Source organism: Mesitornis unicolor, unplaced genomic scaffold (genome assembly GCF_000695765.1).
Source record: "Mesitornis unicolor isolate BGI_N332 unplaced genomic scaffold, ASM69576v1 scaffold8344, whole genome shotgun sequence".
Lineage (NCBI taxonomy): Eukaryota > Metazoa > Chordata > Aves > Mesitornithiformes > Mesitornithidae > Mesitornis > Mesitornis unicolor.
Window position 1 is genome coordinate 57,528 of NW_010179357.1, and position 16,112 is coordinate 73,639.

The following is a 16,112-nucleotide window of genomic DNA, read 5'->3' on the forward strand; positions in this document are numbered from 1 at the left end:
ACCACTGATAAGCGAGGCTGCCTTGGTTTTGTTCTGATTTCTAAGACCAGTGGGAAGTCAGCTATTTATATCTTACTGCACAACACAGCTAAACCTCACTGGAATGCAGGCTTCTGCTGTTCTTAAGCATTTATTCCTAGCATAGGCTTCTGGAACAATTCCTTCATCATCCTGGGTAGGGAATTCTTGATTTCTCAAAACCTAGCAGGATTTTTAGTCAGGATCCCATTTTGGCTAGTGCAGGAAAGATGAATATCTCACCTAGAAGCATTAAATTTTGCTAAGCAATAAGCAAGGGCACTGGTGTAACCCCTTCCTGGGATCAGCGCTTGGTGCCAGCCCCAAGGCCGAGGCTGGCATTTGCGGGCAGGTGAGGCAGCCTCCCAAGCCCAGACCTCCAGCCTTGAACTCCTTTTTTGCCTTTGAAGAAAGTCTTTGGGTCCCAAGCGTTTGTGATTACTTGATTACCCAATAAGACAGAATTTATAGTAGCTCCATCGAGTAACATTGTTTCTCCTTTTGTTGATTTTTGGGTCACAGTTCTGCCTGTGACTGCCATCCTTTGTGGAAGAACATGTCTGACTCCTTTGGAGGTTGTGCCTGTGGTGGGTTGTTTGGTTTTGTTGGGTTGGTTTTTTGGTTTGGAGGTTTTTGTTTTGCCAGGGTTTCTGTGTATTTATTGTGACAGATAGACATGAGTTTGCAAGGAGCTGTATGGGAGATGCTACCTGCAGACACTGCCACAAAAAAAGGAGAAACTAAGTACAATATTCAAATTAAAATGTGAATGAAGATCAATATGTAAAATGTGACTTTTACAGCTGGGTTAACTCCCCAATAGCTGACATTTTAGTACTGTTGTCATGGAACAGCTTCAGTTTCACTCCTGTCCCTGTGCATGTTTCCCTGGGGTTAATGAGAGTGCAAGTGCCTCAGGATGGGGCTGCGACACTCACATCTCCCCGGTGTATTTTCCCTAGCCTGGTGCCGAGGGGACCCCACACACCCACTCCCAGTGCAAGTCACTCTTTGGGCTAACAGCACTGGTGTTTTTTAGCACAACAAGGGAATATGTTGAGTTCAAAGCCTGGCAGCTGTTCTCTTGGCATCATGGCTGTCCTGTGGGCCACAGGTGATGGGAAACTGAGTTTCAACCTGTAGGGTGGGATCCAGCCCTGGCAGTGGAGCACTCTTTTCCTCTCCTGCTGATACACGTAGAAAATCTAAAATCTTATGATTGGTGTTCAGAGACTTTCAGGACAAGCTTCCCCAGCCCAGGCACCATCAGTGCTCCAGCCGTGTGGCTTGAAGCCCCCAGGGAGGTTCTGCCTGTTGGTGCTGTGCTGGCAGGACATCATGGCTGCTGCGAGCCAATGCGCAGGAGAGGCGTCCCCTCAGGACCGGCCTTCACCTCTGGGGGAACACAGACCATTAGTTTTCCTCATGGTTAGCCTATTTTTAACTTTTTTTGGTTAAATCCAAACAGCTTGACTTGGTCAAGTATTGCCCCAGGGTTTAACCTTCTAAACTGCTTTCTGAAAGTAGTGTTTCACTGAAGCACCTGGGACCCCCAGCGCTGGGCTCTACGGCACCGCCAGGCCCCAGGCAGGCAGGGAGAGCCCCACCATGCTCAGGACTTCGGGGAGGCATTCTCCATGCTGGGCCATTGGCGGGCAGCAGCGTTGGAGCCTGGGCAAGGAAGGAAACACCACAACAACATCTGTGAGGGGAGGCCTCCGTTCCCCCTCCTGTCCTCCAGGACTGTACAAGCCCCGCAGTGTGCTTGCAACCGAGACTGAAGCTGCCAAAACAAAGGAAGGAACCCACTACAGTTTTATTTTTCCTTAGATAAATTTTTTATATAGAATATATTACAGTCAGAGTTCTCAGCTTTTAATCAAAAGATAACAAGTTATTGCAGTTTTTTTACCCAGTGAAACTACCGGTGAAAGAAGAACTTTCTAGAAAGCTGTCTTGTCATTTAAAAAAAAAGAGGGAAAAAAAAACCCCCACCCGGACAGAAAGGACACACATAGGTTGCACTTCGTGCCCACCAGTGCCCGGCCAAGCGGGTGGGCATCCATGCGGACAGGGGAGCGTGAGGTGAAGAAGCGGCAATGGGCACAACACTATGGCGAGGGAGGCGGGCCTGGGCGCTAGCGAGGTCGGCTTCCTAGGCACGATGCTTCTGCTCCGGCTTAATTGCTTTTAAATCAGGAAATGAAATTGCGGTGAGGAGGGAAGAGGGCGGTGGCGGCTGTTGCCTGCATGGGGCACGTTGGGGCCCTCAGCCTCGCCTCAGCTCGTGCAGCTTGTGGGCGACACGCTCCAGCTCAGCTTCGATGGCAGCCAGGCTCTCCAGCTCCTGGTCCTGCAATACAAGCCCAGGACACGCATCAGTGGCCATGGATGGGCTACCCTTGACCACCCTGAGCTGTGGAAAGCCTTGCCTGGGGCTAGCTGTCAGCAGTGGCATGAGCCCGCTCCTGCATTTACTTCTCCTCATCTGTGTGCAACACTAATTAGTCCCGTCCTAATGTTAAATGGCTGTGATGGGGACAAGACACATAACCCTCATCCATCCCCGGCCCCACTGCCAGGCAAGGCAGCCCCCACCAGGTCTCTACCTCCAGAGACTGGGGCTGGGTGACTGCCAGGGAGCTGGGGCCAGGGCAGGGGCTGCCAAATGGCACTGGGCACCTGTGTTTAGGTGGTGGTGTCAAACTGGGACAGGTTTGGGACAGGCCGCACGTGCTCACTCATGGAGAGGACAGCTGTGTCCTCTCTCCCCACATTGCTCTGGGTGCCCACATGTGCCTCCAGTGCCAGAAGAGGCCTTTCCATTTGGGGAAGTAGGGACTGAGGAAGCCAGCAGTTTAAAGGCTCAAGCTGCCCACTGCTGGGTGGCCTTTCCATAGCGGCTCTTGTGTGTCTATGCCATCACCTGAACCTATTTTATTTAGCACAGGTACTCAAACTCGTAACTGCATGACTTTGTCTGAACTCCGATCATACGCAGCAGGCCCTATCTCGCTGCCAGCCCCGGCCCTGCCTGTCCCTCCAGCTGCATCACCTAGAGCTCGCTGCAGATCTAGTGGTAAAAGTACCTTCTCCTGCCAGAGGAAAGCTCTGGCAGAGCTGAGATGTCCACCCTCATAACTGTGTTAAAAAAAAAAACAAACAACAAACGTCATTTGTCTCATCCTTGAGCCATTTTCCTGAACAAGTTACAACTCACCCTGTCCCTCATCAGGGCCCATGGCTCAGCCCCTGGGAAGGCTCTGGTCACTGCACTGTGCTTAGCCTCAGCAAGTGCAGGAGACAGCACTGACAGCCCCTGGCTGTGCCCACACTGGCCTCAGTGGCCAAGCAACGCAGCCACATGGCCCAAAAGCCAGAAGAGGGGACAGGGTGCCAGCTGCTCCAGCAGAGCTAAAGCCTGTGCCTTCCCTTCCCTCACTGCCAAGTGCCTGGGCTGACACCACCTTACTGTCTCCCAGAGGCCCTGATCTAGTTTCTTAAAAAACAACCAAAAATTCCTGTCACAACCGTAAACAGAGCAGTTTTACAACCTCAGCAACCTCCTTCCTAGTCCCTGTGCAGAGGCTGAGCCCACTGCCTTGAGGCGAAGTGCACCCCTGAGCCGCTGGCAGAGGCATGTGGGGAACAGCCTTTTTGGGGGAAGAGACCCAGGGACACGAGCAGACGATGGTGAGGAGGCAGACGAGGCAGGTCTCCATCTCCTCAGCAGGCACCCACTGCATCCCTGCTCAGAGCTAAGACATTTGGCTTTGCTTTGACCCAGCACGACTGGAGAGGCCCCCTCAGCAGGGGATGCTGATGGGCAACCTTTGGGCAGTGTTTTGATGTGTTACTAAAGCAAGAGGGGTACTTTGGAGGCAAGAGAGGTGCAGCAGACTGGCTCCACTCACCTGCTGCCCCAGTCTGTTCTCAGGCACCTGTTCATGGCTTGTCCCAGAGCAAAGCCCATGCCTGGCCCCACCATCCAGCCCTCTGTGCTACCCCAAATAAACATCCATGCCTGGAGCTGGGCCTCAGCACAAAGGCAAAACTACTGCACCTGGCTGTCAGGTAGGTGCTGAGCTACAACACAACACAGCACAGCTACCACATGAGGTACCCAGGAAAGTGGTCTCTGACTTTGGAAGTCTGGCTCAGCTGTATTCCCATATCTGTCAACCATGACTACACCCTGGCTTGCCTCTATAAGGGGTCTGACACTACTCACACCGTCCCTGAGCCAGAGGAAGCCTTCCCTTTGACTTGGAGAGACTCTGGGACACAAGACCCAACCCCAGGCTTCCGAGACAGTTCTGGTCACCATGTCCAGCACAGACCAATGCAAAAGTCCTCTCTCATTTTTAAGATTCTGTGGTGCAAGGGATGTTTCTGCAGGAGTCACTAAAACAAGGATAAAAACCAAAGGCACTGACAGGTGCAAATCTCAGTGATACCTAGGGTTGAATGACTAGAAGGTCACCAGGATCTCCTTAATGTCACACAGCACAATGCCAAGGTACCATTGACATGTCCAAGCATAGTTAGGATTCCCAAGTAGTAACCAAGAGGGATTTATTCTTAAGCTTACGTACACCAACCTCCGTTCTCCTGTTAGCGCTGCCTTCCTCGTCCTTCTTTTCTTCGGGCATGGGACCAAGTGGGAAGCCTTCACTGCTGTCCTCCTTCGAGTGATGCTTCCACGACCTTCTCACATCTTCCTCTGGACTACTGAAGTCATACTTGCGGGATCTGAATGCCATTTTCATGGATCTGTCTGGGTCTTCCTCACTGTCGTTGTCCTCCATACGCTTCTTCGATGTCAGCTGCTTGGCCAGCTCATCCATTTTGTTCCACCTCTTGGAGTCTTCCCACTCCCTGGAGGACTCCTCCTCCATCTCTTCACTTTTAGCATCCCTGGGCTGGAAGGTGTCCTCCTCCTCCTCCTCCTCCTGCATCCCCTCATCTTCTAGGTGATGCCTTCCTCCTCTCAGTGCCCGGGGCTGCTCCTCCTCCTCCTCCTCCTCAGAGCTCCGCCCATCTTTGCCAAATCCCAGAGCATCATCATTATCTGAAAGAGCATAAAACACAACAGTTAGCACAAGTGTTAACCTGGTTATGCTCCACCTTTGATCCCAGCCTTCAGGGATGATGAAAAGTGGGTTTCCTGACTTTGGTCCATTTTCCCGGGATTCTGGAAATACTCACACTCACATCACCATGGCAGTAACAGGGCTTGGAGGCAGCAGTCAAAAACCATGTGGGAAATTAATTGTCCCCAGGTGCTACGAAAACAGAGCAGCAAGCATCTGCTGGGGCTGTGTTACCCACTGTACGTGGGTCCATGTGGTAGGGTGCTTGTGGGGGGGGGGTGGGGGGGGGGTTGGGGAGGGTGCTTGGGGGGGGGGGTCTGGGTGGCTGTTGGGGGTTATTTCTGTAAACCCAGAGAGCGTCTGCCTGGACTTATGGGCTTTAAAGCCTTTTATTGGTCTATCCCAGTACTCTCAGCTCACCCAGGGTAGATATCAGGGCAGTCTGGGATACGTACTGTCGTCTCCCTGCATCTCCTCAGCCTCCTCGTCCTCCTCAGCCAAATCGAGTGATCTCTCTGCTTCGGTCGGGTCCTCCTCTGCAGCATTCTCCCACTCCACACGCTCCCCTCCCTTGTTCTGCTCCTGGCCCTGCCTGGGTGGCTGCTCTCCCTCGTCCTCCAGCTCCAGGCTGTCCCTGGGGCCTCTGGGCTGCTCCTCTTCATCCTCTTGCTGCTGCCGCCGCTCATCCTCACTGAAGTCTTTGATAATGTGGTTGTCCAAAGCTCCATCTTGCTGAGCATCCTCTGAACCCCTGATCTCGTTGCTCTCCGCTTCCTCCTGATCCTCCTTCTCTCCAGGGTCAGCATCCCGTGGCCTGGGCTCCCTCTCCTCCAGGCTGTTTTTTCCCTCTTCTCTTGAATCTTCATTTTGCTGGGTTTTCTGTGCTGCCAGCTCAGCCAGGGGCTCCGCGGGCTGCTCCCCTGCCGCATCTGCAGAGGGAGGAGCAAGAAGCAACACCTCTCCTGAGAGCTCATTTCCCCAACAACGAAACCCTTAGGGAGCTCCAGCCCTGCTCAGCAATCTGCTAAACCAGCCCATGGATCCCTTCACAAGGGATCACTTCAACATATGCTTGTGTTGGAGAAAGCTGGGGCTATCGCTGGTGCCTGCTCTTGAGGAAAGACTCGTGAAGTTGAAGCTAAACATATGCCCAAGTGCTTTGCTGCGGCACAGTCCTCATCTCCAGCTCTTGAGATGCCAGCAACAAACTTGACCTGCACGAAACCAGGTCACACGTAAAATGAAAGGATTTAGGAGTGCGATATGTCACTTCCACGGCTCTCCCTGCTCTGAGTGCTGCACTAACATCACACCCTTGTGTCTCCCACTGGGTTGAAATGGGAGCCAGTGCTGTTTGCGGCTGAGCCGGAGGGAGCTGAGGCCGACTCTGCCTCTGCAAAACAACAACTCAGCGGGAGCTTAATGTGGGCTGGGCAATTGCTCCTGCTCATGTCACAGACTGGCCTCTTTGAACATAATTAGCCATAGAAATCACTTTGCAGAAGAAAAGATGGGGAGAGGGCATGGAAAGGTGAGCACAGCCCCAGGCAGGGCTGAGGAGAGCACTGGGACGAGAGGATGCAGAGAGCCTGCAGACTTGGACAGCCCAACGTGCCATGCTTCATCCTCATGCAGTCTCCCCACTGCTGGAGCAAGAGGTTTATGTCTTCCCCGGTGGGAGGTACAGCCAGAGCCACCTACCCTCTCTGCTGGCTTTTGGCCATGCTGGCTGCAGCTGCAGCCCCTGGGGTATCACTCCTCATTGCCTCGGGAAGCTTTGGGCTGTCATCGTGGCATTGCTGGTCTGCTGTGGCTCAGCCACATGCCCCAGAACCCACTCAAGACCCTTTGTGATGGTGCTGCTGCTGGACAAGAAACTATCTCGCCCCACATTGGCATCATCTCCTCCTGACGTGGAAAAGGGAAGAGGCTGAACTCTCCTTTCTGCTACACTGCCTGTCTCTGCCCAGGTCACAGAAACCTGGTGACAAGGGGAAACCCCAGCAGAATGAGGTCTTTCCAGGACACAGGTGTTTTGTGTGGGTGTGTGCACTGTGTGTATCCCAGGTTCAATTTTCCCTTCAGAGACCCACAACCTCATATCTGGGATGCCTGGAAACAAGGGTGGCAGGAGCAGACCCAGGTTGCTCCTGCCTGTATCACCGAGTCTTTCAGTGTGTGTGGGGTTTCCCTGACTGACTCATTTTAAGCATTAGGAGCGAGTGCTGGTGCTAGCAGGAGGCTGGAAGAGATCAGTATCGATTTGGTAACTTGACCGTCACTGGCTACTATAGCTCGGAAATTACCCATTGTTTGAGCTGATAAATAAGAACAAAGCAAACACTGCGTTGCTTGTGTGTGTGTCAAAGGCAGCATCAAAGACGGCGGCTAAATGAGAAGCAGATGGACGCATCAAGGCTGTTGGAAAGAACATCCCTGTTTACTGTCTGACCTGGATTTCCTGGTGGGGGGAGGCTGACACTGACCTCTCAGCTTGATCCTGTCGTTCTGAGTTTCAAGGACTTCGGAAAGTTCATCTTCAAAACCACTGTTTTTCTTCTGCTGCTGAGTTCTCTCATTGGCACCTGCATCAAGGAACAAAAGGTAGGGAAAAGCAACGGCCCCTCCTGTGTATCAGAAAGCAGTGGTAGGAAAATACTTCTGTGCCCTTTATAATTTTGCGCATATTTTCTACAATGGACAAATCTGCCAAAAGGGAGCTATGAGGAGAAGCGCAACTAGAGGGTATGTGAATCAACTGCAGTAACAAAGTCACCATCTAAAACATCATCTGCAGGGACGAAAAAGGTCTCTAAACAAACAGAGAAGCAGGGTTGCTAGGAAAACTAATATTGATGAAGGGCTGGGGAATAAGAAATGCTGAACTGCAGTGCATTGAGGCCAACAAAAGACTTAAATATCAGAGTACAGAAGGATAAAAATTGCCTGCTGCCAGATGCTGCCCATGTACCTCTCTGCAGTGAGCTCTGAGAGCCCTGTGCCCTCCTGCCTGCTCCTGAGGACCCCGCTCCTCAGGATGCTAGGAGGGAGTAACACAACTGAGGAGAGTCTGGTCCCATCCTCCTGACCTCCACCCTTTAGATATTTATAAGCATCAATGAGATGTCCCCTCAGTCTCCTCTTCTCCAGGCTAAACAGCCCCAGCTCTCTCAGCTGTTCCTTCTATGGGAGATGTTCCAGTCCCCTCATCATCTCAGTGACTCTACGCTGGACTCTGTCCAATAGCTCCTTGTCCTTCTTGAACTGGGGAGCCCAGAACTGGACACAGTATTCCAGATGTGGCCTCACCAGGGCGGAGTAGAGGGGGAGGAGAACCTATCTGACCTACTGACCACACTCTTCTTAATACACCATTGCCATTGACGTTCTTGACCACAAGGGCACAGTGCTGGCTCATGGACAGCTGCTGTCCACTAGGTCCTTTTCCCCTGAGCTGCTCTCCAACAGGTCAGTCCCCAACCTATACTGGTACATGGGGCTGCTCTTCCCCAGATGCAGTACCCTACACTTGCCCTTGTTGAATTTGTTTCTTCCCACTGAAGTCTCCAGCCTGTCTAGGTCTCACTGAATGGCAGCAGAGCCTTCTGGTGTATCAGCCAGTCCTCATAGCTTTGTATCACGAGCAAACTTGCTGAGGGTACCCTCTGTCCCAACGTCCAGGTCATTGATTAATGTATTGAACAGAGCTGGACTTGGTGCCGACCCCTGAGGAACAGCACTAGACACAGGCCTCCAACTAGACTCTGCCCCACTGACCCCAACTCTCTGAGTTCTGCCCTTCAGCGAGTTCCCAATCCACCTCACTATCCAGTTATCCAATCCACACTTCTGAAGTCTGGCTGTGAGGGTGATATAGGAGACAGTGTTGAAAGCCTTGCTAAAGTCAAGCTAGACCACATCCACTGCCCTCCCCTCAACTATCCATCCACTTATGCCATCGTAAAAGGCTGTACTGGAATTCCTGGAACCGTATGTCCTAGGGCACATTTATATCATGTCAAATTAATGTAAAATGCAAAAAAACCCCAAACAACAAAGCTGTGCAAGGAGCTACAACAGATTAAACACCTCTTTCTGAAGAACTATAGTGACATTGTACCTTGAGCAGCGATTTCCTGAAGTTCCTTCAATAAATTTTGGTGGCGAAGGATGGAAATTATTCGTTCATCTGCAATAAGGGAGACTTTGTACAGAAGGTGGTCAAAGACAGCTTCACCCCACCCCCAGGAAACGAAAAACACCCCCAATTACCACCTCCCTCTTCGTTTACTCCTTTCTCTTTGTTGGCCTGATTTGCTACTGCATCTCCTAACCATGTGGTTAAGATGACAAGAAGGTCCCATGAAAACCAGGTAGCACCATGTCACCCAGCACTCCCCTGGCCACGGTGCCAGCATGATGCATGGCCCGGGCTGAGCAGCAGCTCTCTTCCTGCTTCTGGGGCCTGGTACAGCCCAATGGGGTGACCGTGACAAGGTGAGTGTGTCAGGTGCTAAGACGTGTCAGGGCAGGACCAGCCCCTGCTTGTGTCTCTGCCAGCTCTGCTCTTGTTTATACCCAGCATTAAATCTGAGCCCGTACCTCCTCTGAGCGTTTCTAGGCATTCCTCACTGATCGGAAGGGGGTTTGGCTTTGATAAAGTATCAGAGATGACCTCTACAATGCACTTCATCACCTAGAAAGAGACAAAAATATAGATTAAAGCACTGCTTTTTTGTCATTTTTTCCTAAATCTATTTGTTACCAAGGGTAAAAGGCAGCAGATGATGGCACAGACCTTCTTGCTTTTCTGGTCAAGCCAGAACTGAGTGTTCGGTTCCTGTTTTACCTAAAGCAGGAACAGAAGGTACCTCCCAAAGCTGAGAAGTGAGCAAATGACACATGGCAATGGAAAGAGCTTTTTCAATATGACACACGCTTCAGCTGAGGATCTCACAGCTCCAGCCCACCCCAGGGGCTGGGCACATCAGGACATTAAAGGGGATATGGATATATACATAGAGAGCTCAAAATCATCCTCTTTTAAGTCAATATAGCTGAACCTGCATCTCATAAGAGGGCTCTCATTGTAGAGAGAAACAAGTGGTCATAGCTCTTCAACCTTGAAATGTCGCAAGCTATTTGAGTTCTGGAAAGGGCACCATAGTTAGACTGCAGCCAGACACAGAGGGCAAGATAAGGCAAATTGTACTTTCAGACACAGATGAGAACTACTGCTCTAAAGCTATAGAGAAGGACAAGACACTGGAGAAGTGTTTGACCTTGTGCTTGAGTGTTCAAGCTGTCTATTATAGAGTGGAAGAGCTGTACACAGAGGCAGGTTATCTGAAAGCAAGGAAGCTCCCACACTTTCCTCGGAGGCAGTTGCAACTGCCTGAAGCAGCTCCCTAGACAGGATGACCTCTGGGCCTGCTCTTTCCAGCAGCTTTTTTCATTGGTGTAAAATGAGAAGCATGATTTATCCACTTTGTCACCTGTACTGACGTTGCAGGCCTAGCTCTTCACCCGTGGAACTGCAGCACCACTGATCCCATGGGGAACATCAGTGTGGTACATGTGGTAGAACAAAAAACTGCAGGCGCAAAGGCAAGGTGACACCTCTGGCAGGGGTGACAGCACCCTTGCCATGCTGAGACGCATCACCAGGAGCCCTGCTGTGTTTGTCATGGTAAACCCAAAAGGTCACACAGGAGAGAAAGCAGCATTCACGACAGTCCGATGCTGGTTAGTAGTGCAGGAATCAGGCTGCCCAGTTCAAAAGGTTGCTTATTTTTAAAGCAGCCCAGAAAGTAAGCAGGGCTTACAAGCGCCTGTGGAAAAAGAGAGGCTAAGTTGAAAAGAAAGGATACAAGTAAGCCTTGGAGACAAAAATTCACTCACTGAACCTCTTTCTTCTGATGATTTCTGTAGGCAGCCCTAAGAGCCTTGACCTCCCTCCCAAGGTGCCATTCTCAGGAGAGCAAAGCACTGTGGCTGCAGTAGAAATTAAACACAAGTCAGCAATTCACAGTCATCTACAATGCTGCTCATTCAAGCAATCAGATATATTCACTGACCAGATGGAATAGGCAAATTTTCACCCTGTGTGAGGAGAGAATTCTGCTTTTGTAGATCACAGCCATAAAATGCTGAACTCTTAACTACTTACAGAGTTTGAGGGGATTGCCTGCTGGATTAAAAATGTTACAGGAAAGATCTAACAAAAAAGAAAGTAGGGAAATTTCCATGGTATCATTCTCCTATACCACAAAGCACCCATTAACATTGATTTTAGATGACTTCAAGTCCCTTCACTCTGCCATTAAATAGAACAAACCCCAGATTCTGATACTTTCCTTCCACATTTCCCAATCTCTGGAGCCACTTATTCCAGCAGTACTTGATGCAACTTCAGAGGTAAGGACATTCTCAGCATGAGAAATGAGAACCTGGTCTAATGAAACAATATACAAGCTTTTTGAAGACTTCTAAACTGATTTAAGGTCTTTATCTGAACACAAAGAGACACATCAGTCACCAGTTCTGCCAACTCTGTGGGGGAACTTTGAAATGTAATGAAATGAAATGAGAACTGCAGTCATTCCACAACACTCTCCTTGACTTTTTGTAAAGAGCAAGTCTTGCAGAGTGAGGCTTCACAAGGTCATGAAATCACAACCTGCATCAGGAAATTAAGGGGATCCTTTCCAAATGAATGTAAATAATCCAGAAACTCAGACTGGAATGTTGCCATAGCTATCCTCTAACTGTGAGCATGTAACTAGATCCTCAAGAGCTGCTCATGCTGGCCCTATGCAGAAATTTCTGAAGGATCATGTCTTTACAAGGGTAAACTTTATCACTTTTGAGTTTGGCTATGCTCAGGCCCTTCTGAAAAGTGTGGTTGTAAGTGAGAAACAGTGTCCTTTGAGCACAAGAATGGGCAAACATCAGAGATATTGTAAATGCTTTGGTCATGTTCAGCTCCCCAAGGAAAGTCCTTGGTGTAAGGAAAGTCTGATGAGCCAAATGGTGGTGGAACTGAGCACAGTGTGGCATTCACTGCTGTACCCATGGGATGACATCCCTGTCCTTTCCTGTCCCGTGAGACCAGGAGTTCCTTCACTGAAATCCTGTCTGTCAGAAGGTGGAAAAGCCCTATGAATCCCTCCAGTTGCAGCAAAAATTCAAAGAAAGGTGTGGTCTGATTTTGCTCTCAGCCAGACCTATGTCAGTGCAGCATCCAGGGCAGGCCAGAGTGCCATGAAGGGGCAGGTGCCTGCCCTGAGTCCCCTTTCTCAGTTAGCAGCACACAACCTGAAGCAGGAGCCCAGTGGCTCAGAGCTCATGGCTCAGCCCTGGCAAGGGCTAAGCAGGCTAAAAGTCTTAATGAAGCAACAGCTCTCCAGGCACATCTGACAGGAGACTGGGGAGCATTTTTCATGGCACTTGCCCTGTAGGTAACAACGAGTGGATACACTGTGCAATGAAGCCTGTGGCTGAGAGTGACATGAATGTGTCCTCCTCCACTGCTGCCTGGGGAAAACCACAATGTGGCTAGAAGATTTCTTCAGACAAAGACTTTCAAGAAGTAGGGTAAAGGGGTGATGTTTCCTTTCTAGACATTAATTTCTGTAGAAGTCTTAATTTGAGCAGTTAAGAGATTCGCTTATCTGAAAGACTTACAGTATCAGGAAGGATGGGGGTGGGGATTGTGTGCCACAACACACCTATTCAAGCATTCAGGTGCCAAAAGCCCACTTGGAGTGAACACAGTTGTGAAGTGCAGCTATGAATGTCAGATGTGACACAGATCCATGCACGGAAGCCTATAAAAGAAGGCTGGAGAGGTCAGCCAAGTCACACACCGCTCGTAGCCATCCAGACAGGCTGAGTAGTGGCTGAGGACAGATTAGCAATCTAAGAGCAGCCAAGTGCCTATTTTTTAACAACATGGCTGTTTAAGTGGCATATCACACACATAGAAACAGATGTATACACACCCCCAAACACACACAGTTCCAGCGATGCCCGTTTCTGAATCACATCTCCCCCTACTCCCCTGAGTCACCTCCTATTGGAAGCTTTGAAAAGCTGAAAGTAGGAGGACGGTGGGGGGTTATACCCAACCTCTATCCACAGCCTCACCATTCTCCAGCCAAGCTTATTTGGTCCCTTTGGTACATTCTGAGGGACTTCTCTCCTGCTCAGGTGCCCAGAAGTTAATGTACAAAGGCTAAATCCCGGTAGGGAGGCATTGGGGGCAGAGGGATCCTGCTGTAGGAATCTCATGCAAATCCCTGGCACTTCCTACAGAGCATTTTAGCAGGGGCAGTCAAAAGCCAGCCAGCTACGTGGAGGTTAAGCATCACATTCTTCATCCTCGTCACCCCTTACACTACAGATCCATCCTTACCTTAGTGTCCCCTTTATTCATGTCATTCGTCACGGGAAGGGAGATGGCTGTAAAATGAGGAAAGGGCAAAAAAAGAGAGCTTGTTATTCATCTCCACTGGGAGACAAGTGGAGAAACCCTATCCTGATAAAAAATGAGAGTGATGAAGAGGGGCATCTCACTTTGTTGGAAGTGGTCCTCGGGTGCAGCAGCTAGATGCATGCATTGTGTCCTCTTCCCCCCCAGTCTTTCCTAGGGAAGGGAAAGGAAGGGAAGGGAAGGGAAGGGAAGGCTAATGGCAGGGCCCAGTGGCGCCGACGCGGTCCCCGGACAGTGACCTTGCGGCGGCCGCTGTCCGCGGTGCTGAAGGGGCAGAAGCGGCCGCTGTCCGCGGTGCTGATGGGACAGGCAGGAACGGAGATGGACGGGGCAGCGCTCCCCGCCGGGCTAAGGGTCCCGGGAGTAGGGGGGGGGACACGGACCTCATCCCGGCCCCACTTACCCGGCACGGCCAGGAGCAGGACGGCGAGCAGTTCTGAGCGGCTCATGGTGCTGTCGGGATGGAAGGAGGGAGTCAGGGGCAGAGGGTGAGTCTGTCCCTGGCACGGGGGCTTCAGGCGAGGTGCCGAGGGGATACCAGCACCGTGTGTGTCTACGCCAGTGCCTTGGCTGAAGATCTCAGATGGGGCACTGCAGCAACCGGCTCATTTATATACCTCAGCCCCTCGGAAATGGCGTCAGGAGGAAGCCACCTCCTACTCTCTCCCCCCTCCCCTCGCACACAGCCTTCCCATCAGCCTCCACCTCTCGCCGGGTGCTGGAGAAGTGGCCACACGCCAGGATTCCCTCCGACCCCCATGGCTGCCTGGGCAAAGGGTTCCAGCAGCAAGGTGTCAGGCTTCAGTTCCTCCATCTTCTCACCCTCAGCAGGTGCAGGAAGGTTGTGTGTTTCCAGGCTATCACTTTTTCAGTGCTTCGCCGAGCACTGGCAATCTGCAAGCACCTCTGCATATGTGCCCTCTCTGTACCAGTAGTCAATAGTGAGAGTCCCTTCATATTCCAGCCAGCATAGCCACCTGTAGATAGATGTGCCCTCTAGGGGTGCTCTAGTCCTTCACTGACCACAAAAGCTTCCTAGAAAAGTATTTTAGAACAGATGCTGAAGTTTTTAGATGCCTGTTAAATGCCTCCCACAGAGGACAGAATTGCCTGTAAGTCTGGTTAAGAGCCAGAGAACTGGTCATCATTAAAAACCAGTTTGCCAATGGAAATTGTAAGTCCCAGCTGTTTTATGAAAAAAATTTTTAGTAGTAGCATATCATATGGGATAAATAGCAAAAGCTGGTGATTCTGTTGCTCAGCTATTGTGAATTTGCAAGGAAATTTTAATAGGTTGCTTTTCTTTGTTCAGTGGTTCATAACAACCTATAACATCACCTATACTCTCACTGCTAAGCACTCCAAAGTTGAAGTTAAACAAGATTATCTGGTTACTAATTTCCAGAGAGGAAGTAACAAATTATACCATTCCTTTACTCAAAAGCATTTCCATGCTCTTAAAAAAATGGCTACCTATTCTTTGGATGAAGCTTCTGTCAGGTCAGATAGACAGATTCTCTTTTGAAAGTGAAACCAGTGCTTCTTTAGGACAATGTTTCTTTAGGAATAGCACCTCTGCTAACCTGTACTATCACTCAGGCAATTTCAGAGGTCACAGAATCCAGGGACTTATACTAGAAAACCAAATTCAGAAAAATGCATTGTCGTCCTTCCACACCCTACCTTATTCTGTTCACTGGGGAGTCCTGCATGCAGCAAGCTAGATAGAACGTATCTGTAGTACAATGACAAGAACTTTTCTGTGAGACCAGGGGTACAGACTGCACAACAGGTTTCCAACTTCTCTTTCCATATGTACATGGAAATGTGCTCCCAGATGTGTGCTCTCAAATATGTACTCCTAAGTATCCCCTAGTATCTATGTGATTTAAATGCATGCTTCAAAAGGCACATTTGGATTGCAAAAGCCCACTCATATAAAAGCAAAGTTCTCCTTGTCTGTTACATTTTCTATTGAATAGTAGAGAAAAGCTGGACATAAATTGATCCTCTGAACAGTGCTTCGTGAATAACATTGATTGATGGTTAAATGATTATAAGACCATGAAATGAACACCCATGACAGGAACAATAGATATCCTTTATTTTTTGGTTGTTTGGTTGGGTGTTTTTTGTGTGCAGGTGTGATGTTGAATTATTTATTGGGACATGGAGGGTCTGTGTCATATACAATGGACTTTTACTCCTTCAGAATACATAGAGCATTTTAGTCTCCAAGTCTCAAATACTGAACATCATTAACCTTGTTAATTCCTATGTATTCCCAAGAGAGAAACAGATTGATCTGCTTATCAGGCTATGTTTACCTAGTCAATATTTACTTATCCTAACATATAAATGTTGATGTTATTAGGGCAATAAATTATCTCAGTTCTAATTCAGTTTCTTACATTAAGCCCTTTTGTTCCCTGAGGCCCCTTTATGAGAAATGCAACAGGATATGTAGTGCCCATGACTGTATTTTTTTCTGTCTTTCTCAAGCTGTG

The 16,112-nt window shown here is 49.7% G+C and overlaps 1 protein-coding gene across 1 annotated transcript; it reads right to left on the reverse strand.

Moving 5' to 3' along the window:
- Positions 1 to 2,287: 2,287 nt before the first annotated feature.
- On the reverse strand, positions 2,288 to 14,184 carry CHGA (chromogranin A (parathyroid secretory protein 1)). The gene is made up of 8 exons (XM_010182732.1): positions 14,009 to 14,184; positions 13,528 to 13,574; positions 9,714 to 9,807; positions 9,232 to 9,300; positions 7,598 to 7,696; positions 5,567 to 6,040; positions 4,620 to 5,089; positions 2,288 to 2,371 (listed from the first exon to the last, which is right to left on the reverse strand). Exons 1-8 carry the CDS (start codon positions 14,052 to 14,054, stop codon positions 2,288 to 2,290), a joined length of 1,383 nt encoding a protein of 460 aa, XP_010181034.1. The 5' UTR covers positions 14,055 to 14,184.
- Between the last annotated feature and the right edge of the window lie 1,928 nt (positions 14,185 to 16,112).